Source organism: Natator depressus, chromosome 17, assembly GCF_965152275.1.
Source record: "Natator depressus isolate rNatDep1 chromosome 17, rNatDep2.hap1, whole genome shotgun sequence".
NCBI lineage: Eukaryota > Metazoa > Chordata > Testudines > Cheloniidae > Natator > Natator depressus.
The window spans coordinates 1,906,831-1,931,378 of NC_134250.1; the positions used below are offsets into that span (position 1 = coordinate 1,906,831).

The 24,548-nt window shown below is 59.4% G+C and overlaps 1 protein-coding gene across 2 annotated transcripts in view; it reads right to left on the reverse strand.

Moving 5' to 3' along the window:
* SEZ6 (seizure related 6 homolog) overlaps positions 1 to 13,348 on the reverse strand; it is a 70,503-nt gene extending 57,155 nt beyond the window's left edge. For both annotated transcript variants that reach the window (XM_074974925.1, XM_074974924.1), the window contains exon 1: positions 13,239 to 13,348. In XM_074974925.1, coding sequence (XP_074831026.1) covers positions 13,239 to 13,320 — 82 coding nt within the window. In that variant the 5' untranslated portion in view covers positions 13,321 to 13,348. The remainder of the gene's footprint in view (positions 1 to 13,238) is intronic.
* Between the last annotated feature and the right edge of the window lie 11,200 nt (positions 13,349 to 24,548).

Below are 24,548 nucleotides of genomic sequence, written 5' to 3' on the forward strand. Positions count from 1 at the left end.
TATGGGGCAGGGCATTCTGTGCTCGGGAAAGGAAACGAGACCACAGATCCAAACGTACTTCCCGTTCCAGCCTCAATCCGGAGTCTGAGTCACTTGCCTACTGATTGCAAACACAGCACCCTGCGCAGTCCAGGATCCCCACTTTCTATTTGTATAGGACGTACATTAAAGGACCACTCAGTCAGTTTGATTCTGGAGCCATTAAACACCCATATTCTGCAGGAGCCCTAGCAATAGACGTACACGTTAAAGTCATCTCTCCCCTCCCCTGGCATCCCTGTGCCCTCTGCTGCCCCCGAGCTGGCCTGGCAGGCTCCATCTGGCACCCGTGCTGTCTGAGCGTGCCTGGACGGGCAGCGCAAGCAGCAGCTGCCAGAATCTTCGATATTTCATTTGCAAGTGGGGATTATCTATTCCTTGAGTTCAGGCAGTCGCGTGCAAGGAGTTTTAAACGGATATTAGATCCCTGCACCTGGCGAACTCTCACCTTGGGGCGCTGCTGGGGTGTGGGCCAGAGCCCTACAACAGCAGAGCGGGAATGGAGGTGTTTCGTTTGGGACCCAGCAGCCCCACAGGCTCAGCTCAGTGCACCGGGGAACCAGACCCACGTTGGGATTCCCCCTGCCTGGCGTTGGCCACTGGAAGCCTCCTCCCTTGCTGGCTAAAATCCCCTGACCTCCCGTGCCCTCCGGGATCAATTCAAGTCTGTTTTGGATTCAACTGAAAGCAAACGACGAGCCGGGACAGGACAGAAACGCCCCTGAAGTGCTCTTGGGAAGAGGACCTCATCTCGAAGGAACAACTGAATATGCAGAGTACACAGCACAGCTCTGCCCCCTCCTGCCACGCACCCCTTGCACCGGGAACACCAGAGATGGGTGAGTCCATGACAGACAGCGATTGCTCCTCACCCCTGGCCGCAAGGGGAGACTTGCTCAAGGTCACCCAGCCAGTCAGCGGCGGAGCACGAACACAGGCTCTCACCACCAGGGCACACTGCCTGCTGCAGGGACACTCGGTTTACAGCAGGTGCTCCTGGCTCCTAGACAAAGCCGCACGGCCAGCCAGTGGCTGGGAAGGCCTCGTCTACACGAGAGAGGAGAGATGTTTCCTGTTCGCGCCCGACAGTGCCCGTAACCCCCCGCATGGCCTACGCCGCGTGCCAGGCTTGGCTTACGCTCCCAGGGCCTGGGCAGCTAGCCCCACAGTGCAGCGCTCCTGGAGCCGGGGAGGGTCGCCAGAGGCCACTGCAGTGGGGAGGGGGGAGGAGCGCGCTGGAGCGGCTGCGGGGCAGACGTGCCACCATCCTCAGCTGGGTGCAGCAGGGCTGGTGCAAGCGCACTGACTCGGCCAGGCTGGGCCAAGGGACGCCATTCCCCGCTGCAGGCCCAGCCCGAGAGGCCGCGGAGAACCGAGGGAAGGAAGAGCAGCTGCATTTCGCCGAGCGCCTTCCCCTCGGCTGTCCAGCTCGCCTCGCAGCTCTAGCCCAGGGCTTCCCAAAACACAGCACCTGGGCGGGCAGGAGGCAGCCCGGGCAGAGAAATCCTTATCACAGGCAGAGTGAGGGAAGAGAAGAATTCACTATGGAGAGGTCACCCAGCTACATCTGATCTTGAATTTCAACAATCTCACTCCATTTTCCCTGGGTCACAGCCATCTCGCTGCTGATTAATATTTTAAACCTTCAGCACATCTCATTACTAGATTTAAATTATATATGCCAGAATGCCCACTGGAACTTGCAGCATGTAGGCCGGGTCTTAATGCTCCTTCAGTGGGCCTGCAATTGAATGCAGCCTTAATCTAAACAAACAGAGACCTCGCCTGCGCCCCCAGCTGCTTTCCCGAGACCCACCCACCAGCCACGGGGGAGCTGCAGAGCGGGCATTCTCACTTCCCAGGCACGGGGCCGGCGGTGTGACGAAGTGGGACTGTTCTTAATGTTTCCTCGGAATACTGTAGGGGTGCCTCAGTTTCCCCTATGCATTTCTTAAGTCTCTAGGTGGTGGGATAAGGGGGTGTAATTGTTGCAGAGCAAAAGGCCAGTGTACATAAATGGCCGACACTCGGTCTTCTGGCAACTGATGGCCTGGGCCCTTCCCCTGCAAGGTGAGAGCCAAAGGGTTGGAGAACAAAGGAATCAGCTGACCTCCTGGCCCGGGAAAGGGACAAAGCCCAGAGGAGGAGGGGCTGGAGGGGGAGTCAGTTTGGGGCTGGCTGGGGACATGGAGTGAAGTGCAGATGTGGTTGTCTGGCTCACTACCCCCCAAAATGGACCCGGCTGAGAGGTCCTGTTCTCTGCACCTACAAGCTCTGTTTTAGACCATGTTCCTGTCATCTAATAAACCGCTGTTTTACTGCCTGGCTGAGAGTCCCATCTGACTGCGGAGTTGGGGGGCAGGACCCTCTGGCTTCCCCAGGACCCCGCCTGGGCGGACTCGCTGTGGGAAGTGCACGGAGGGGCAGAGGATGCTGAATGCTCCGAGGTCAGACCCAGAAAGGTGGAAGCTGTGCGAGCTTCTTGCCCGGGAGACAAGAGAGACTTCCCCAGAGTCCTGCCTGGTTTCGTGGGGAGCAGTCCCAGAGCATCGCCCGGGGACCCTGTGACAGCAGGTGCCCGGCCCCCCCTACCGCTTCACCTCTGTGTGCTGAGCAGAGAGTGGAGATGGGGGACTTGCTGCAGCTCGGGGACTGGGGACCCTTTCACCGCTAGCTCACCAGCTCCTCCTGCCCCAGCCGCTCCCCCAGAGCAGCATGGGGTGGCTGCCTGGGGGATCTGTACCAGCTCTCAGGATGCCCGGAGGAACAGGAAGGGCAAGGACCGAGTGAGTCCCTAGCTCCCAGCTGGCCAGTAGAAGAGGTCGCTCCGGGAGAGGAGCTGAGACATTCACAGGTGGTGGGGAACCTCACCTTGTTCCTATTCTGCGGGACTGTAAGTCTGGGCCATTTCACCAGCACTGCGTGGGCTGACCCCTTTGGAGCCCAGCCTCATGCGGAGAGCACGAGGCAATGGGCCGGAAGGAAAGGAGTGACTCCGTGTGATGGACCTCCCCAGGTGCCACCGGGAACTGGGCTATTGCTGAGCCCAGGCGGGTGAGACAGAGGGCTCAGCGGTACCCCAGCTCCAGGTTGCACCCTGGGGAAGCACATCACACTGTGCCAGGAACTGCCCCAGCCCTGGGCTCTGTGCACTTTGGGAGACGTGACAGGGGCGGGGCGATGGGTTTGCTGCGATGGTACAGGAGATCCCTGCGTGGGGGGTTAGATCTGGCAGCCCTGGAGCAAGCTCTCCAACGCCCTGCGCTGGAATTGGGCCTGCTCAACTTAGTCTGGGCTGGGGGTTTCAGAGGCGACGGAACGAGCCTCACTGTGCCTCCAGGGACAGACTGACAATAACCTGCATGTCCGAAGGAATTTAATTCAATAGAGTGCAGCATCGGAGCAACCGATGTGTCTCTTGGGTGGCGCTGGCTGGATGTACCTGTTCTAGGAGACTGGCTAATGCAATCTCTGCCTGGATTAGGAACTTCAAAGGACTTTTGGGAACAATACCCCTGAAGTCGATTTCCACTTACAATCCTCCCTTTTCAAGCTACCCCCAGGGGAGAAAAAACCCATTAGCTACAAATTACCTGCACCTGGAAATCTAGCCCAGAGACCCCCACCTGTCTAAAGGGTGGACCTAACAGGTGATGAGTGGGCTAGCTCTGAGCTGAAGCTGCGATAAACTTGTAACCCCCACAAGGGACCCTTGGGAGGGGATTTGAACAGACGGCTCCGTGTTAGGGGTGGGGGGATCTCCGGTAAGGTCATTAGCATGTGGGGAGGCTCTTTCGCTGTTGTAATATATTGTCTCTCTGGTACTTTTATCTTCAGAACAAAGCAGGCTTCACTGGAAGAGCAGCATGTACCTTCTAACTGTCGCAATTACACCTGCTACCCGTCTCCAAGGTGAAAGCCGGCCTGTGTCCTTGGGCAAACGATGCCGGGAAATACAGTGAAGGCAGGAAACTGCCCCGGTCAGTGGGTCTGCCCAGAGAGGCAACGGCCGGAGCGTGGGAAGCAAAGAGCAGATGCCCTTGCCGATCCACTGAGGGGAAACACGAGTGCCCCTGGAGCCCCCTGGCACTGCCACTCCCCCAGTCCACGCCCACTACTGAGCAGTAGGGTTTAGACCACGTAAGAATTTTGCCTCAAGCTCCTATGCAATTTACTGTCAACTGGACAACTTCCCACTGCGTCCCCCCACTCAGAGGGCTCATCGCATCTCCCCCTTCATCCTGACCCAGGTGACAACTGCACCCCCCTACCCATGTGTCGCTCCCATAGGGGCTCCAGCCTACTGGCATAGTTAGCTGCCAGTCACTCGCCCCCCAGTGGGCAGGTGCCAATGGAGAAGGCCGGCAGGGACAACCTGCAGGATCCTTGCAATTTGCTTCCATCTGAAGGATTCTGGGTGGCTGCACCAGAGTATCAGGTGGCTGCTGTGTCCAGTGTTTAAAGGGCTTTGAGATCTCCCCGCAGAGGGGCTGGATGGAGGGCAGCCCATGGCTGCAAGTGCAGAGGCCACTAGCCAAAGCCAGCTGCTGTCCATCCTGGGGTGAGCTGGGGAGCTCTGCCGAGGCCAGCAGGGCCAGGCCCTTTGAGGGACCCCAACCAGGCTGCCACAGACCCGGGGCTGGCGTGCAGCTCCACAGCTCATTGCGAGGGCTCCCTCGCTCGCTTTGCTCAGCCTGCCAGGGCTGGGGCCGCGAGCCCAGCTTCACTTCATTGCTTTTATTTCAGAAGCTCAGCTGTGAAGGCTGCCCAGGGACCCTTGCATGGTAAGTTTACGTGTCGGCTGCCTGTTACTCGAGAGGAATCCATTACCGCACTGTTTATAGGCAGCTTTCAAAGGCAATCTTTCAATTGTGTGCATTTAAAGAATTGATTGGAGGCTAAATTATCCTCTTCTCCTGGCTCCAGGAGAGGGAACTTTCTCCCCATCCATTACACCCAGGCTTGCCTCCAGCCCCGGCTCTGCGCTGGCCAGTGTGGCCTGGGCCCGGTGCTGGGGCCCTTGTGCCTCGTCTCGCCCCCCTGAGGGAGGTGGGATGCCGTTAGCGCTGCTTTTGGAACCGGGGACCGAGGGGGAGTTCATGCTCCCACCACCTGCATCTCTGCCCCCGGGAGAGCCAGACACCGGAGTGCAGGCCCAGACCATGCCCCGGGGCCAGCAGTGCTGAAAAATCACAGACAGCCCCGCTCGCTTGGCAGGATGCCCCCCAGCGCCGCACCCTGCTCAGAGGGAGGGCACATGCCACAGCTCACCCTCGGGGATGGGCCTGACCATGCCTCCCCATGTCTTGGGCATCTGTGTCCCTCCCCGTAATGGCGCAGAGGAGGTGCTGCTGGGTCCACAGCGGCTCCAGCCAGGGCCAGCGGGGCTCCCGGGTCAGAGCTGGCTTTTGCCAACTGGCAGGGAGAGGCCAGCTGGGCTCTACCCTTCTCGCATGTCAACATCGGTACCCCTGAGCCAGAGAAGGGGAGCGCTCGGCCCTGTGTGCTCTGGGAGGCACCGGCCTCACGCTCCCTGGGTGGGCTCTGCTCCAGGGCTCTCCAGGAACCGTGGCAGGGCCAGCAGGTCTGAAGGCGGCTCTGCAAGGCCTCGCCAGGGGTCACATTTCACTGGCGGCTGCCCCAGGTTGGACGCGATTCCTTCAGAAGCACAGGGTCCCTGTGGGCCGGAGAACAGCAAGGCCGGGCTAGAGCTGCACGCACTGGCCCAGACACGAGCAGCCTCAGATCCAGGCTGCAGATCAGAGATCCTCCTCATCCCTGCTGGCTACAGCACGGGCTGGGCCTGACCGTCTCCCGGGGACACTGGGAACCTCCTGATCGAGAGGAGCCTGGCTGGAGCAGGAGTCACCTGCTCCAGGATGCCCAGAAGGGGCAGCCTCTGTTGGAGCAGAATCCCAGCCAGGAAAGGTGCCTCAGGGACAGTGCAGGGGAGTGGGGGTGGAGGTTGCAGCACTGAGCTTATCCCTTCCTTTCCCATAAGCTTCTGATTTACAGCCACCCGCAACCCCCTGCTAGCCCAGCCCTGGGCTCCCACCCCAGCTCTGCCGGTGCCCCTCAGTCCTGACCCACAGCCCCTGCTAGCCCAGCCCTAAGCTCCTCCCTCACACAGCTCTGCCAGCGCCCCCAATCCCAGCCTGCCACCCCCTGCACACCCAGCCTTCCCCTCCCCCAAAACTGATCCACCCTAATCCTCTGGGATTATTCAGCAAGCACCAATGGCCTTTCTGATGTAAGGAGCCTGTGGCCACCGTCAGCTCCGGGCCATCACCAGGGCACCCCGGGGTCAGAGTCTGACGGAAGCCACAGCCCAGCTGGTGCCCCAAGACCCCACTCTAGGGTAGAGCCTTGGCTCTATCCTGCTCCCCACCTGGCTGCCAGGAGAGCGGTGAACGTGCCAGGGGGAGGCGCAGGGAGAGAAGGACACAGTCCCTCTCCCTCCCCAGCCCTGGCAGACCAATTGGGGGGGGGGACACTTGACCCCCTCCTCCATGCTCCCGCCACATGGTGCCTCTGCAGGCCTGGGGCTGGCGTGTCACCACAATGGGGCAGCGTTTCTTGCCCTGCTCTCTGCTGGGGCAATGGCGCGGCCCTAGGCAAGCGAGCAGGGGGCCCTGAAGAGCAGCGCGTACCCCGAGGAGCAGCCCACACGAGTAGAGACACAGCCCGGGGGGGCACCATTCAAACTCAGCACCAGCAGCTCCCAGCTTTGCTCTTCCTGTGCCAGCCTCGTGCCCCCTCAGCCCAGGCAAGGAGACGGCAGGGGGGACCCAACAGCCGGTCATGGCCACGCTGCCGTGAAGCCAGCTCCAAGCGATGCATGACTTGGAGGGCGCTCCGTCCCCAGCGCGAGCCCCCTTGCTGAGTCCCAGTGCTTAATGTGCGCCTCTTTCCTTACAAACTAAGCACTGCTCAGCTCCCGCTGGGGCCGCAGCACAGGGAGGGGAGCAGGAGGGCTGCCCCCCTCTCCACTCCAATCCCACCCCCGTCCTGCTCAGGAAGAGGCTGTCAGCCCTGGAGCCGGAGGCGCCTCTCGCCGGTGCGCCTCCCTACCTTTCATCTGCTTGCTGCTCAGAAGAAACACACATGCAGAGTTTAATTAACTTTATTGATATTCAGAAATTAGGAGAATGACTAAAGGTAATTGCTCATTAAAAATCATTACACTGACACAGCAGGCACAGTGAGGCAGCCTCCTGCCTTGCAATTATGGCAAGAGCGTTGCTGAGGCCTGCCCAGGCCCCTGCCGCCGGGCTGGCGCTGCACCGGTGCAGGATCTCGCTGGCTACAGGGAATGTGGTCGCAAGTGCTGAGCCATGGAAATGGGGCACAGCTGAATGATCAGCCTGGCCTTTACCAGCTCCCCAGTGCCAGAGCACCACGGTGCCCCCAGCCCGGCCTCCTCCGCCACCACGCAAGAGAGGGGCCCAGAGAAGCTGGGCCAGGCCAGAGCAGGGAGCTGCAGGGCCTCTCCCCAGATCCCAGCCTTAGGGTGTGGGGAGCTGGCTCTAGCTTGGGGATGGTTCCAGTCTAGCCCATGCAGCACCATCCTCTTAGACCGCGCCCCAGAAACCAGCCTGGCCCGCTCCAAAGGAGAGATGCCCCCACTGCCGAGCCTAAAAGAGCGGGATGTGGCATCTCCTTGCTGGCACCTCACACAGCAGCTCCTCCCTCTCAGCTGGGAAAGGATTAAGGAACCATTTCCCCTCTGGCCATGCGGCATGGCTGAGCCTCCCACAGGCAGTGGCCACTGGCTGTAGGCGAGCTGGGCCAGGGCAGAGCACTAAGCTGGGGAGCCCAGGGTCAGAGGGGGGATGCCAGGCCCCAGCCAGGTTCAGTGCTGGTCTCCCCATCCCCTCTGCAGCCCAGAGCATGCTGCACCCTTTACCCGCCAGGCTCCCAGCGCGGTGCAGGGAGAGTCCAACCTTCAGGGTGGTGGCTGGGGCAGCAGCATGGGCCCCCCTCCTAAGGCCTAGGAGTGGCAGTCAGAGCGTTCCCCAGTACTGACCCTGGCTGCTGGATTTAGCTGCATGGATGGGGGCTGGGCCACAGCTGGGATCATGCTGCTGAGGCCCCCCAGAACAGCAGCTCTTGGCGTGGATTCCCACTGAACTGAATGGAGTGGGCGACGCCTCTCAGAGCAATTGGTTCAGGCTCTCTGCAGACACTGGCAGACCTTGCTGTGTCGGTTACATGCAGCACATGGGTTTGAGCTTTTCTCCACAACCACAAGAGCTTGTTATTTAAAAAAAGGAAGCTGAGGCCCTGTGCTGCTCACCTGACTCCAGGGGCTGGGGCCCTAGGCCTATGGTCCCGGAGTCTTAAACCAGCTTTGAAACCGCACTGATTCCCATGGAGGTGCTCCAGAGACACACCGGGACAGGCCTAACATTTCAATATTGACCCAGCCAAGTGCTTCAGACGGTTCTGAAACTCAGCCCATCTCCCCCATTCCCCCCAGCTGCTTGAGGAGGCAGATTTGAGGCACCCAACTACAGATGGGAAATGAATTAACCTCCCAGCTCCAGCGAACACTCCCCGGCTGCGAACTCCAGCGATGACGACATTCCCCCAGAACACCACCATGCAAAGCATTGTGGGCAACAGCTGCATGTTTGCCAGCCAGCAACGTCGACGTCTTCGCATTGCTTACGAGGCTGAATTACTGCCGACAACATATGGCGCTTTATGTAACTGCTCGATACGGCTTCTCCGTGCCCCTCCACTATTAACCACACTTGCTCAATGCCTTGCCCTCCACCAGCGAGCTCTGCTGGGGCAGGGAGGCCCTGAACAATGCAAACAAGTCTTAAAGTGACAACGGAGCCCCTCTACCCATAAATCCGAGGGGAGAGATGTACTGTAAGCGATTGTACTGCACTACGGAAATAGCTTGCTCTCTGCAAGCAATTACCCACCAAGCCAACGGGGCCCCGGCAGCTCCCTGCCATGCCGCTCGAGGTCGCTGGGAAACACAACTGCCCTCCAGAGATCAGCGGGATGGGAGTTAGAAATCGCAGCCCACGTTCCTGCCAGGACCTCAGCACCAGTCACCATCATTAAAAAAAAAAAAAAAAAAAAAAAGACCCTAAGAAGCCAGTGGGACCCAAATATCCCATTTCTACTCTTCGGAGGAGCTGCTCACAGCATATGCAGAGTGGGAACATCCCACAGTACAAACTCCATTAACTGGGCCCCACTAACAGAGCGCCCTCCAGGGCCCCTGCACTGAGTGGGGTGCACAGCATCCGGGCTGCAGGAAAGGCTGTGCCAGCCCTGCTCCGGGTTGAACCATTAGCTGCCGCAGCCCTCGGGTCTTCCGCCCCGGGCCCAGCTCCTCAGCACAATTCCAACGGTGTCCACGTTCCCCCAGCCCCCGTTGTTTGAGGCACCCCGGGCCCACCCCCCAGCCCTGCCAGTGATGCAGAGGAAGGTCCATCACTCACATACAAATCCTCCTCCACAGGGGAGGTGCAAACACGCTCATCCAGCCCTCAGCAAGTTTAATTACAGCCTCCCGCAGCCTCAGCTAAACCGCATATATTTGGAAAACTGTAATTTCCCTGCACTCGGTGTGCAGAGCGATGCAGCCTGAAAGCCTAGCCTCCCTCCCCCTGCCATCCAACGGGCGCCGAGAACCTCCTTTCCGCTGAAATCCTCCTGCCTGACACGGAGGACTCCCCCTTAGAGCATCCCTCTCCCGCTCAGGGTGTCATTCCTATTGCCATCTGGCTGCCTCCAGCCCAGCAAAGCAGAGATGGAGCAAACACGGCCGGCTCAGCTAAGGTGGGCTGGTTTTTCCCCAGGCATCTCCATTTCAGGGAGAGTTCAGGACATGCACCACCGGTTTTGGAAGGGGGAAAAAAAAAGAGTTTGACACTTAGCAGCTCATGTTCCCTCTACCTCCAGCACCCAAGGGAAGCTGGCTGCTGTTTGCTTTTCCTCTGGCTAGCTCGCAGCGACCTCTGGTTAACAAAGAGGTTCACCTGGCAGTCACCCTCGCTCCCCAAGGATGGCCCACTGCTGCCCTCAGGCTCCCCTGCCTCCTCCCACCTGGACGCAGGAGCGTGAGGAGCCCGAGACACTCAGCTCCTTGGCCTGTAGCTTGCAATTAAAGCACCAGCAAAAAGCTTGACATGTTTTTCAAGATGGCTTCTGCATTTCCATGCAGGGAAGCACTGGAGCACTCTGAGTAATGCCAGCCTAATATCAGCCTAATAGGGGAGTATTTGGGGAGAATTATTGAGCCAAGGCTCTCTCTAGCAAACAAGTGTTCTGACTCATGTGCGCTATGAGATCAGTCCCCGAGCAAGGAGAGAAGCAAATCTCCAAGTCACAGAGAAATCAATCCAGAAATACCCAGAGCAATGAGCCTACAGGAGCACTGCAGATTTAAGGGCATGTCAGACAATGTGGCAATTAAGGAAAACCCCAGGGGCCTGTCAGCTCGCTGGAGATGCAGGCAGGGTAGGGGAGAGAGCCTTCCCAAGCAATTGGGAGAGCACGCTGCAGCCAGCATGAAGCAGGTCCAACCCCAGCAGCATTCTCCCATGGCCCTGGGTGCCCTCTGCTCTAGGCGGGGGCAGTGGGGAAACACGGGGCCAGCTCACCATTCGAGTCAGATGACGTGGCTCACCACACGAACAAGGGCCCGTGGAGAGACTCTGATTGCTTCCCTGGGCTTTGGATCAGGCCCAGCGAGCTAGAAGTGTTTCCCTTGGTGAGCTACCCAGAGAGACCTGACCATGTGCCACGACACCGGTGCAGCCTGTTGAAGGAAATACGGCCTTCCTTCCTCCCTCTTGCCTGTCCTTGCCAAAACGGTAACTCCGGCCTCCCCAGTGACATCCGGCCCCGTGTGCGACCGGCCCAGCGTGGCTCCCTGGGAAAGGAGCCCCGGCCAGGCCTCAGACTTGGGACCAGTCCAGCTGCTCGGAGAATCAGCAGTGAGCAACGCAGGGCGATTGGTAACCAGTCTATGGGTCTGCCTTCCCCACAGCGCTGCATGTCCATCCTCTGGAGAGGAGCCAGAGCCTGCGAGCAGAGAGGAGATGGGAGGGCGACTGGGACGCCTGGCGTTAATCAAAGCTCTGTGCCCCCAGTGACGTTTGCAATGGCCTGGGCTGTGCTTGGCCTCCTGGGACACGGAGGCCACAGAGCAAGGGGCCATTGCAGCAGGATGGGGGAGATTCCCACAGGATGGGGGATTCCCACATGCTTCTGATGCCCCAGAAGCACCACTGGCACCCAAGGGCGTCACAGCAGCACCCGGGGGTTGGGGGGGGCTGTCCCTTGCCCTAACCCTAGTGGGCATAAATGGATGTGAAAAGAAAAAAGCTAGCGAACATCTAAGCAGCAGGGGCAGCCAGGGGAGGCTCCTTCAGGAGAGCTCCCCCCGGGAGGAAAAGGCTCCAGGGAAGGTGTATTACCGGCTCTGGTGGGGATTTTTCTTTTGATCGTCCCTAGCATGGGAGCTTGTGATTCTATTAATACCAGGGATTGGGAAGAGCCAGGCCAGGCACAGAACAGAGCCAGGCTTCCTCTCAATCAGCCACTGCCTGGTGCACCAGCCACCCAGCCCTTGCCCAGGTTACCTACAGGGCCAGCTAATCAGCCAGGCCAGGCAAACCGGCACGAAGCAGCGCATGGGGGTGGCTCTGGGGGGCAAACAAGCATCTTAGGTCAGCGGCTGGTCCGTACAAAACACTACTGCGGCTTCGCCCCCTCCCGGCCCTGGGCCCGCGGCTGCCCTTGGGCTGAGGCGCACCCGGAGCGGTGGGGAGCGCAGAGCCGGGCGGGCGCAGGCACCGGGGCACCAGAGCGCACCGGCCAGGGGCGCAGCAGGACCCGTCCTTCGGCGACAGTCGAAGGAAGCCGAAGCAAAGGAGGCGGCGAAGGCGGCAGCAGTGGGTGCCTGGCAGCCCCGCGGTTAGCAGAGGGCGGGCGGTGCTGCGGGAACCGCGTCCAGAAACACCCGCTTCAGCGAGGCGGTTCGTGCGGAAGCCGGTTTCCCCCTGGTCGGAGGAGGCTCGGTGTAAACCAGCTCCGTCCCTCCCCCGGGCAGGCTACTCCCGTTTGCAGCGCTACCAAAGCGCTTCAGCCAGCAGCGAGCGTCGTGCCAGGAGGGGTAACGGGGCGGCCAAAGGCAGAGCAGACTCACACGCGTTTACACGGGCAGCTCCAGTCATTCGGAGCGGGCGCTAGAGCAGCCGCGCCGGGCTCTGTAGGGAACGGCGGGGCTGCTGGGGAGAGAGACTGGAAACCGATGGGCAGGGGCGCCGGGCCCGCCTCATCCCCCCACGGCTCGGGCCAGGGGGGTCGCAGCCGAGGCGGGACCCCGCGTAGGAATTACAGACCCTCGGCAACTGACGCCCAAAGGATCCGCTAAGCCCAGCCCCGCGCTCCGGCGGCTCCGTGCCCGAGACCCCCTGCCCCATGCACCCGGCGCCCGAGAGAGCCGCACACAGGCGGGCGGGCAGCGGGCTGCCAGAGCCGCTCCCCTGACGCCTCTTCCCGAGCCGGGCGCGGCTGCGTCCCGGTAGGGAGGCGAAGTCCCCCGCCCGCTCCCCACCCCAGAGCCCCGCGAGCGAGCTGGTGGGTCTAGCCCCTCAAACACGCCAGTCTCCGAACTTCCGCCGGGTCTTACCCGCCCCCGCCAGGACCGGGGGCCCCAGAGCCGGGCGTCCCCAGAGTGAAGCCCGGCCCGGTGCACGGACCCCAGCCCCGGCGCCCCCAGCCCGGGCCGGCTCCTCGGCAGCGCCTGGGCGGGATTAGTCCGTGCCAGGGGGCCCGGCTGCCCTGCCGCCGGGGAGCGGAGCGGCTGCTCCTGGCCAGCGGGCTCCGCGGGGCAGAGGCTTCCCGGGGAGCCCGGCAGCCGCGTTGACGGGAGAGCGCAACTTGGCAAAGTTTGGCGCAAGGCGCCGCGCTGGCCGGGAGTGGCCGGGCCCGCGGGGACCCCTCCGGCTCGGGCGGATCCGCAGCCCCGGCCGGGCCGCGCCGCGCGGAGCCCCGAGCCCAGCGGCGGGCGCCAGGCAGCAGAGCCGGGGCTGGGACCGGCCGCCCGGGCTGCGGGGGACCCGGGGCGAGCCCCAGGCCGGCGGCCCGGGACGGGGGGCAGCGGGGCCCCGCGGAGAGTTGGGGGCCCCCTCCCGCCGCGGGCCGGGCGCGGAGCGAGCTCTTACCTCGAGCCTGGCCCTGGAGCAGCGCGGCGAGCAGCAGGCAGCCGGCGAGCCCGCGGGCTGGAGCCCCCGGCGCGGCGCCCATGGCCGGTCGCTCGGCGCTGCAATCCGCGCTCCCCGCGCTCAGCTGCGGCGGAGGCAGCCGGGCGGCTCCGGTCCTGGCGCGGCGCCCGCACCCGGCGCTGCCCGTCAGCACCGCGGAGAGCGCCCGGCGTCGGCTCCGGCGAGCGGCTCCTACCGTAACGCTGCGAGTAGCGCGCCCCGCCAATCCTGCGGGGACGCCCGGCCTCCGCTCCGGGGGAGGGGGGCTGGTTCCTCCCCGCTGCGCCGGGCTGGGGGGGGCGGGGGCAGCGCGCCGGCCCCGGACCTGCCCCCCGGCGTCACAGGGCGCTGCCAGCCCCCGCGTCCCGCACACCCGGCAAAGTTGGCGGCGAGTTGCGGGGCGCACGCCCGGGCGGCGCGGGGAGGCTGCTGCGGACTCCCGCCGCGGGGTGACGCGGCCGGTCACTTCGCGCTGGGGAGACGCCGCGGCTGCAGGCAGCCGCCTCCGCCCCGAGCCCCGCGCCCGGCCCGAGCTGCCGGCCCGGGACAGGGATTTCAGCGAGGGACCGCAGAGAGCCGGGCTCCTTCGGGGGGGTCAGCCCTTCCCGGGCTCCCTGTCCCCCCCCAGCCCACGTCTCCTTCCTGCTGACCTGAGACCCGCACAAGGTTCATTGCTCTGGGTGCCAGTCAAGCAGATGGACGAGGATGGCCCCTCCCCCACCCATCCCTAAATAGTCTTTATGTGGCTCCAAAGAGTTGCCCAGGTGTCATTTTCTAGCCCGGAGGAAGGGCAGCCCCGTGCTTGGCCCCCCCGCCCCCATCTGTCAGCCCTGCCTTCTCCTGGGGCAAAACCAGCCGCCGGGCCCGCCCCTGGAGAGCCGGGAGATTGAATGTTTACTCCATTCAGAGACAGCCTGGGTCCGGCCTCTTGGCCCCGGCTGGGGCTTTCTCCTCTCTCCCAGTGCATGCGGGCCTCCTGCTGTGGGGAGAGCCGGGATGTGAAGGGGACAGAAGGAACTGCCGGCAGCAGACAGATGGCGTTTGGAGTTAGCCCAGAGCTGCTCCGGGCTGCTAGCTGGACATTTTTGAATGTAGTAAATAAAATCATTAAAATCAAGAGCCAGCTGTTTGTTTAGGGAAATACCCCCTTAGCCAGAGTCCAGCCGGCCTTGTCTTTGTGCAGGCTCCGAAACCCCGGGGGGACGTCCTCTGTGCCCTCTGGCCTGTCCCTGCCCCCAGGAACACAGCGATAGGCCGGGGAAGGAGCCGTTCCATGTACCTGGGGCCAGGGCTTGGTCCTGCAGCAGCGTGGCCGGGGGGAGGTGGGCCATGGGCCTTCATGAGGAGCACTGCACTGGCCTTTCGCCCACAGAGGCTGCACTTCCACACTGGAACCTGCTGCTGCGACCAAAGCCTACGCACCCGGCTGCTGCCAGCCCTCCGCGGGGCGCCCTAAGCTGCGAGATCCTAGGGCGGAATCCGCTTGCTGCAAAGCATGAGTCTCTTAAGAAGCAGAGCAGCCTTGCCCAGTAGGCAGGGCCTGCCCGTCCCTCCCCTGTCCCCGCTGAGCATGGGCTAGAAACGCTGGGATGAAAGGGAAACGATTCTTTCCAACATCCTTGCCTAGCACTTGCCCCTCGGATGGCTAGGACTCGGAGGGCATTTAGAGCTCCCTAGGAAGACTGACCCTCTTGCTCCCGGTGTATGTCAGCATGACGGCCCTGAAGGCACTGAGCTCCCGCTTTGCACTGCTTGAACCCTCCTGGCTTTGGCACCAGGGGAATTCCCCCCCACTGGATTCCTGCACCTCATTCGTAGTGGCATACACACTTGGCTCTGGCCACTTATTTCCACTCCCGCTCTGACATTGCTGGTACACACATGTTCCCAGTGAGAGCAGGAGAACACTGCTCTAGCCTGGGGCAGTTCTAAATCACACCTGATTCGGAGTGAGAGGAAGTAGCCTCTGTTTTTGAAATACACGTACAGACAAGACAACGCTAGCTCTTGCTCGCCTAGGCAATGCCGAGCCATTTGCAGTAAGCCTACAATAGGTGAGGGGAGAGCAGACCAGGGCTCCACGTAACACTGGATTCTCAGTTACCATTTTAAGTGACAAAAAAGCAACTGTCTTGAAAGCCCCAACCAGCTTAGATGCGGGAGCCTCCATGGACAGCTGAGTTTCTGCTTCTTTTCATTGCAGGCTAGGCACCCAGCACACATCTGCAAAGCACTTTCAATGCTAAATTTGAAACTTTGATCCTCAGTCGCTCTATAAATGTTTAATGCAGTAACGCTTCTGAAAGGACTCAGAAGATGTGCAGTTTGAAGCCAAATTGAACTTTCTAATATTATGATATTCAAATAACTTTAAGATGCTTGGCACTTTGCAAGGCACATACTTGGCCTCTTAATGAGGGGGGGACTCCTTTAAAAATAGATGTTGATTTTAAAATAAAGCAAACACCTGATTTGCAGGTACTGTCAAAGCTTTATTGAAGGGAAGGATGGGAAGAGAAATGATAGCTGAATGCAAATACAGCTCAACAAACAAAGCAGCAAATAAACTCGCAGACGAATAATCAGCCCCTTTGGAGCCTGCTGGAGGTGTGTGGATGTGAGACAGTGTCTCCGTGTGTTTGCATTTATCTGAAGTGCATGACAAGCTGAGGACTGAATTTAATTGAAAACCGCATCCTTTCCCCATGGCTTGTCTCACACAGCTGCATGCGCTCAGGCAGCCCCAGAGTTCTGGGTCCCAACAGGTATCGAAGGCTCCTTTTGGCGGGTGGTTCTTCACTTCAGCCTCATTCTTTCAAATGCCAGTGTAAGCCTGCTGACCCGAGACTCAGGCAGAAGCTGGCAGGAGGTTCTTGCTTGGGCGATTTTTGACCTTTGGGCAAATGGAAAATGTAAGGCGGGGCCCAGCTGTGCTGTTAGAACACCGGGCCCAGGAGGGGCTGCCAAGCACCAAGCACCAACTGAGCGTAGGGGGTACATCAAAGGAGCTGGCCAAGGGCGAGAAGGGAGGTAGGGGGGCCCCCTCAGGGTGGAAAATGCCAGATTAGGAAGCCTGGTTTACAATGGATCCGAAAAAAAAGATGCAGCCAGGGGAGGGTCTCAGGGCTGCTGCTTGGCTGCCCGCTGAAGCCTCCATGACGGCTGGCCACAGTGCGTGCAGGAGGGCAGCCCTGGTGAGCCCCGAAACACCCGGGCGGAGGCGGGGGGGGGGGAACCAAAGGGCAAACTGCAAAGGCACTTCAGGTGCATCCGGAGATGCTGCAGAAGTGACACCCGGGGCTCCCAGCCCTGGCAAAAGAGACGAGGCGCGGCTGGAAGTCAAGTCGCCTTGGGACAGGAGGGGGCGGAGCTGGACCCTCTGCGGGGGCCCTGTGCCCAGCAGGATCCAGGCAGCGCAGAGAGGGGGAGTGGGTGGCTCGTCCCAAAATCAGGCCATTGGGTGCATTCACGTGTCCACGGCCATCAGTGGGGACAGAGGGGGAGCTTTAGCCAAAACACAGGGCCTGACTCTCCACGCCTTGCACTTCACACCATCACTGGCTCATGCAAGGTGAGTCCCACGTGCTTTGCACTGGAGTCAATGGCTGTACAAGGCACAGGACGAGAGAGAACCGGGCCCACAGGTTTAACAGATGCCGAGAGATTTTAATTTCCCTCCTTCCCTTCCATCCTGGAAACAGCAGCTGGGTCAGCCTGAATGCAGGTGGGAAATGGGGCAGGAGCAAGGGACAGACCCAGAAATTTACAGCCGAGTCACAGGGCGGGGAGGAGGCTCTGCTAAAAGAAGCCCTGCAAAGGACTTATGGCCTCCTTTGAGTATCATTTAAAACACCCCGAAAGGTTCCTCCCTTTCGGCCTCAAACCTTCTTTTAACCTTTGAAATACCAGGGAGGCTAAACTGGTCCCTCGTGTTGCTGGCGGGTGCCTACGGGTCTCTGTGTGTGTGCAAGTTCTGGCAGTTCAGGGGCCGGGCTGGAAGATGAATCGTTAGCAAAGAAATCATTTTTCTGAAGTGTTCATTAGGCCTCAGAGTTGAACACATGTTTAAAAGCCAAGAGGTTTCAACATTACCTCCTCTCTCAGCTACTCACCATTCAGTCACCGTAACAGGCAGCAAGCTCTTGTGAGTCCAGGCACCAGCTTGACCTGAGTGTGTAATGTGAAAAGAAGCAGAAATTCCCCATCCCCACCCCGCTGGCCGCCTTTTAGCCCAGCTGTGTATTCCCTTTGCATGTCACCATTAACAAGTAAGACATTCATGGCAGAATATTTAGAAACACAGGAGCAAAGAGCTTCTGGGAGGCAGGAAAACATTCATTGTCGTGCACTTCGCAGCACCACAGAATAAAGGTAATCTACAAGGTCACTAAGTATCAGACAGGCAGGCTGCTGCAATCAATAGGGACCTGCCATGGGTACCAAAGATAGAAGACATCTGTCAGAGGCAGTAGATTGGGTTAGAGGGAGCTGAGTGCTGGTGTCTCACCAGGATCTGCATTGGAGCTGGTCTGACCCACGAAGGAAATCAATGATCCAGAGGAAGAGCCATGCAGGGCTGGAGTTTGTCAGTGACACAAAACAGATGAAGCCAGGGTACTCTATTATTATTAATTATTATTGAATAAGTGCTGACAAGACACAATGAACAGACACACAATGTGCCTGCTGTGGAGAACTGGTGAGCTAAGCCAGATGTCGAAGGGCAGACGCAGAGGAGGAGTGGACCTGGACAATTAATGTATGTTCATGATTTATTTCAGTTGCCTCTGGGTGCCTTTGGCAGGAAGTAGGGACAGAGTGCCAAGAATTCCTGCATTCTGATCTCAGCCCTGCCTGCTATAGGATCTTGGGCAAGTCAGAACCCTTATGTGCCTCAGTTTCCCTGTCCATAAACTCCAGCTAATAGTCCTCCCTGCTTCACAGGCGTGTCAATATCTGCAAAATACTTAGGGAAAGGGAAGAGGGCCCATTAACTTAGGAGCGGGAGAGCTTTCAGGATGGCAGGTCAGCATCAGAGAAGGGGTTTAGGTAATCCAGCCAGCTAAAAAACTTCTTCCACTCGTGTTACGTGTCAAGAGACAAAGGGCCTGATGCCTGGGCCCCAGTGCTCTTAGGAAAATGAGAAAGCTGCTGCTCGAGGGACCTCCTCCTGCGAAACCATGGGAGGCAGAAAAGCCCAAGCCCAGGGCTGGGTCCACGGGCTGGAATGCCAGCTGCTCTGAGGAGCTAAATCTGAAAGGTAATTTCAGGGTTCTGAAGTACATGGCTATTTCTACCAAGTTGTCAAGTGTTACGGATTCAAGCAATCTTGTTAAAAGATATGAAATCCAATCCCCCGTCCCTCTCACGGAATAATGGGCCTCGCCAAGGGGCTCAGCTCAGATCATTAGAGCTTTCCAGGAGCCTCAAAGTCCCACATCTCTGGGCTGACACTTGATTGGATGTGAGAGAGGCTGTTGTCATGACCGCTCTTCTCCTGGCATTCACAGCTCAGATTGGCAGCAGTTCTCCCGTCATCTCCCCTCCTTTGCTGACAACTTTCTGTGCAGAGCATTTGCTCTGGTGCAGATGAGAGGGATATTGTCAGTGCTTCAGCAAGCTGCCGGGGCTGACCTCAATCCGAGCCATCCAGTATAATTCTCGTTCCCATCCCAGAGATACGAGGGGAAATTGCAGCTCTGAAAAATGCCCTTTCAAGCACTAACCCAGGCTCAGCGAGTTATCAGCTGTGCAGATTTAATTCTGAGCAGAGATGCCATCCAGGGCGTTGGGGAGCCAAGCACCGCCCACGTCACCCCGAAGCCGGGTGAAGGTGGGCAAGGACGCAATCAGGAAGGAGATAAACGCTGAGCCGATCGGCTTGGATTGTCTCTCTGCCACTGATCTAGTGCAAGGGCTGCCACCCCTTGAGGTCCAAACAAGGGGCCATGCGGGATGATCCGGAGCCCACAGCAGTGGCCAGCTGGCCATGTGTTGTGAGCACCTGAGCACCGTCCCAGGACAGCTACTCAAAGAAGGGACAATCCTGGGAGAAGCGGGGCACATGGCAGCCCTAGCTAGCATTGCCTTGTGTGAGTCTGGACTGGCCAGAGCAACCGCATGATGCTCCTTATGGCCTCCAGGGCGGTGCAGCAGAGCAGACCCCTTCCCCTGTCTCTTCATGCCCAGTCAGGGGGTCTGACCCGGCTGGATTTCTTCCCAGCTGCTGACGGCTACACAAACTCCTGCCTCCTCTGCCCCAGGATCCAGCCACCAAGGCCTGCAGCTGCCTCCGCTTGGGTGAGTTTTAGTCAGGCCCCAGGTGCGAGCACAGCCCACAGGGAGTGCCGGGGTAGCTCACTGCAGGGCTGGCTGCATCCCGCAGCATTGCAGGACCTGTCCCCAGGCAAGCCCGGAGAAGGGCAGCTGGCCCCCCAAGTCTGTGAATTCCTAGGGCATGGCACGATGGTCCAGGCTGCTGCGGCGGATCGGTGCCCATTCCAGCCACTGAGCAGGCTCTTGCCGGAGCCGTCCTAGCCACAGGGGAGCAGCTGCCTGCCTGTCGCATGAACGTCTGTGCCACCAGCCGCTTAGTAGCACTAACCTACGACGTGTCAGCCCTTTCTGTCTCCATGGGGATCCCACGCAGCCGGCTGCTCTGAATTGAACCAGCACTACGGTCCGGCAGCACGGCTCCTCCAGCTTCATCCAACAGACGCCAAGAAGCACAGTGTCCAGGCGGCCCTGCCAGGCCTCATGCAGCCGTGCCGTGCGCCGTTTGAGCCAGCCCAGGTTTGTGGGGACGGGAGCATCGAGGGCCAGCCGCCGGGGTTAGCGCTCAGCTCTGCCAAGCAAGGCACCACCCGCATGGCCACTCAGGGCCTGGGGCCTGGCAGGAGCAGCGGGTTCCTCCTCCTCCAGTCCGGGTTTGTGCCAGCAGAGAGCATTCCTGCGGCAGCCAGCAGTGAAGTCGGAGATGCCAGACAGGGGCTGCAATGGAGGAACCCGAGGAGCTGGAGCCCGGTTCATAGCCAAAGGCCCGGGTTCCTGTCAGAGCTGGGCCCTGTCTGGCAAGCTCGCTGCTCTGCTTTGCTTCCCCCGTGCTACCCCGGGCAGCAGCACAGACCGGCCGTGGGGGCACGGGGGGCTTCGCGTCGGCTGGCTTCGAGCAGACTAAATACAAGTAATTTGGAGCGAACGTGCCCTGTTGCTCTTTGTGTGCTCGAGAGCGAGGAGGGGAGCGAGGCGGAAGCCGAGCCATGTGGAGATGGGAGCTCTGCCAGGCTCCGAAACACGTTTGCTGGCCCAGCAGCTCCAGCAAAGGAAGAGCTCTCTCGTCTCTTGCGGGCATAATAAGCAGCTGTCGAAAAGGCTTCCCGATGGGTCTTTTAGTACTCCCCCCTCCTGGATAATTACAGCCCGTTGAGTCACAGCCCCTGTACTGTCCAGCACCGCCCACTGACGTCAAGCTAGCCTCACTCATCTGCAAACTTCCCCCTTCCTCGGCAGCCAGGGCCGGGGGGAAACGTGCAGAGAAAGGGACAGAAAATTCAAATTCTCCTCTTGTCAAATCATCATCAAACTGGTGATCAACCAACTCCCCTCCGCCCCAGTCCCCAAAACAGACATTGAGCATCCTGTGCTTGGCTTCAACTCTTCCAAAGCTCGCTGAGGTCTTAACTCATTAGAGAAGCACGTGGAAATGGGAAACAATCCTTTTATTTACTGCTTCAACTCTGGCCCTATAAAGGTGGCAGGAACCATGCTGCCTGTATGAGGGAGCATGAGAAAAATCCATCAGCTCACCTGCTGCATATTTGTTTGCTAATAAATGTCCTGAGATGCTTCTCCTCCACATGGATTAGGCAGTTTATTTCTGATGCCACAGGGGCTCGGAGCACTGCAGATAGGTAGCCAAAACCACAGATCAGAGCAGGCTTGCTGAGCAGACCCAGAAAGACAGTGCAGGAACTGGAAGCTGAGACCTCGTCAGAGAGACGATCTCAGTTACCTTGGTTATCAGGTTGGACGGAAAGAGACGCTGAGCACACAGGACTCAGCTTGGGAACTCCCAGTGCATCGGGTGGTTAAATATTATTATTTTGCTTCTGTTTAAAGTCAAGCTCAGACGGTAATGTAATGCCCTAAGCCCCTCCAGATGCAGCTCCTGAGGGCAGGACGAACTCTGGAAATGCCAGGGCTTTTCTGAGTGACGCAGGGTCTGACTTCCTAAGCGGCCAGGAATGGCGTAAGTGGGACCCAAGGCCCTGGTTTTGCCTGGCAGTTACTGGTGGGTTCTGTGTGCACCCAGGCCTTGGGAGGGCAGCCCGTTTGGCCCCTCCGTCTTGTCTGGCTGGTACAATGATTCATTTTGCCAGGTCCGTTCATTGTGTGCACCACAGGAGCACCTAGAGCTTCGAGTCCGGCTAGGGAACATGCTGGCAGGGTGTCACCCGCACACACACACACACACACACACGCAAACGCACACGCGCACACACACAGAGGCAACAGTCTGTGGGGCCGCTCCCCAGCACTGACTTTGCAGAACTGCACCAGTTTGCAGCAGCCCGAACACACACACACACACACACGGGACCCATGGCACAAGCAACCGAGTCAGCGGCTCAATGGCTCATTAGGGGCTAGCTGGAGCCTGCCCCCTGGCTCTGTGTAAAGGGTGTTGCCACAGGGGAGCCCCAGAGAAGTGTGCCAGGTCCCACCCAATCCCCTCCCATGGGGAATAAGCTACTGCTCCCTTCCCCCATCATGCCAGCTCAGTGGGCGTGGGGAGTAGCAGACCTGCCATGCCCCGGGCCATCTCCCTAGGGCTGTCCCAGCACCCCTGGGAAGGAAAAGGGAGTCCAGTGGACCAAGCTGCCAGGCGCTGCCCATGGGCCACAGGTCACCCAGCGGCTCCCAGTGACGGGCAGAGCCCGGGAACGCTAATGGGGCTCAAAGTGGGACGTTCACAGACATCCGGGAAAACCCAGCATCACATTAAGCAGCAGTGACATGTGAACCAACTCGCACAACTCCTCCCCCTCACTGACTCTCAAACCTGGGGGCTCTGCAGCTGGATACATCAATGTATTTGGGGGGAATCAAAGGCTTGTGCGGATCAGTAGCAGACACCCCCGGTAGACAGCCCTCCTGCAATCCGGACAATCAATGTAAATACACGACAAGTCGCACCGAGCAGGGGAAATCGATCTTGGTTTACAGGCTTGTCCCCACGAGCTGGCACGCTGCAGATGTCAGTGTAGACACTACCTAGGCCGATGGGAGGGGTCTCCTGTCGCTGCAGTTAATCCACCCCCACGAGAGGCAGCAGCGAGGTTTGTGGAGGAATTCTTCTGCTGACCTAGCACTGTCTACACCAGGGTTAGGTCAGTCTAGCCACGGCTCTTGGGATTTGGATTTTTCACGCCCCGAGAAACCTAGCTATGCCATGTAAGTTCCAGAGGAGGCCAGCCCTTGTTTGGAGTGATGTGAGCACGCCAGGCCAGCGAGCGGCTTCGAATTTTGGCAGTTCTGGCGTAGTTTCCTTCCGTCATCAGGCTGTTTTGATTAGCCCGTGTGTGCAGCTCGCTGGAACCCCTAGGGGTGTAAGTCAGCCTGGGACTCCGGGGCCAATTTATCCTCGTCCTCAGAGGAACCCTGCCAAAGACAGGCCGGGGCGCTGGGATTCATAGCTCAGCTAGACACTAAAAAGCAGGGCCTCAGTAAAGCCCCTGGATTTATGGCTCATTACAACAATCTTAGCCCTCTGACCCCCCTTTCTCCTATGCCGGCTGAGTGTTAACCTTGAATGGGCTCGGGCAACATGTGTGAACTCCTGGCTACCCAATCTGCTCCACCTTGGACCCCCATGCCCAGCCTCAGGGAAGAGCTCTGCATGCCTCCAAAGCTCGTCTCTCACCAGCTGAAGCCAGGCCAGTAAAAGCAATTACCTTCTCTCTCCCCTGGCCTCAGTAATGCTGCTTAGCAGCAGCCAAAGACCTGGCTCTTTGACGTCAGTGGAGTTACTCCAGTTTACACCAGCCGGGGATCTGGCCCAAGAATTCATTTTGCAGTTCCCTGCCCCCTGAGTTTTGCACAGCCCAGTGCAGGGTGGGAGCTCTTCCGAAGGCACGTGGTCAGTGTTGCCAACTCACACAGCTGTACTGGGAGCCTCGTGACAGCTGATGCCTGCCGAAAGCCCCAGCTCCTGGAGCCCTGGGACCGCAGGAGAAACAGCTTCTAAGAAGCCATTTCACATCTAGCCCTGCCGCTGCGGGATATGCTGGAAATGTGGCCCTGCCCAGCTCACAAACCGCAAGGCCAAGGAATAATTTAAAACTCACCTGATCTGGGGGAGTCCCAGCTCCTGATTGCTGAGTGCCTGGGGGCAGCAGTACGGGAGCTGGCATCCCCAAGTGCAGCTCAGCTCTGCGGCCCGGCCGGGAGGGAGCCCTTTCCCACAGGCAGCAAGGCCTGGGCAGGGCTGCACACAGGGCCTGACTCCATGCCCCACCGCTGGCCACACCCCTTCCCTCTCCACTGGAGCTGTTGCTAATTAAGATCCTTGGTGCAATATGCAAACCCTGAGCAAACCAGTCTCTGAGGCCCACCCCACACAGTCAATGAATTCTCCCTTCTGGCACTTGGCACCGACATTGCGCAAGTTTAAATGAGCACACGGGGGCAAGGCAGCTGACCCACAGCTGTTGTGTGTGTCCGGAGTCAGATCTGCTTTCCCCAGTGACCGAATTCAGGGTTTTCTCCTTCTCTCTCCTGGTGGCCCTACGGAGCCAGCCCAGCTGAGGGAGAAGGTCCTGGGCTGGGCTGGCTCTAGCTCGCTCATCACTGGGAGAATTGTTAATTAAGCTTCAGTTGCAAAATCTTCCTTCCTGGTGATGAGGCGTGAGCCAGCCAGTGCCCAGCGTGAGCTCCCACAGATCTGGGAGGAGCCTGAAGGGCTGGCAGCTAGAGAAAGAAACAGCTTTTTGCTTGTAATTTGGGCAAATTTGAGCAGGAGCCGCTGAGGGATAATGGACGTGGAACTGCACAATGCCAGCGTCTCAGAGCCACTTTCCGATAAATATCAGGGCTCCAGCAGCTGTTCTTGGAAACATTCAGCAGGTAGCCCCATGTTTGCTGATCATGAAATGAACAGAATTGCAGGGCACATGCTTCCCTCGCTGCCAGGCACCATCATTCTACCGCTTTGAGTTCCTCCCCCGTTGCTGGCTGACACAATGCAATGCCCGAGCGGGCGCTGAGAGCCGC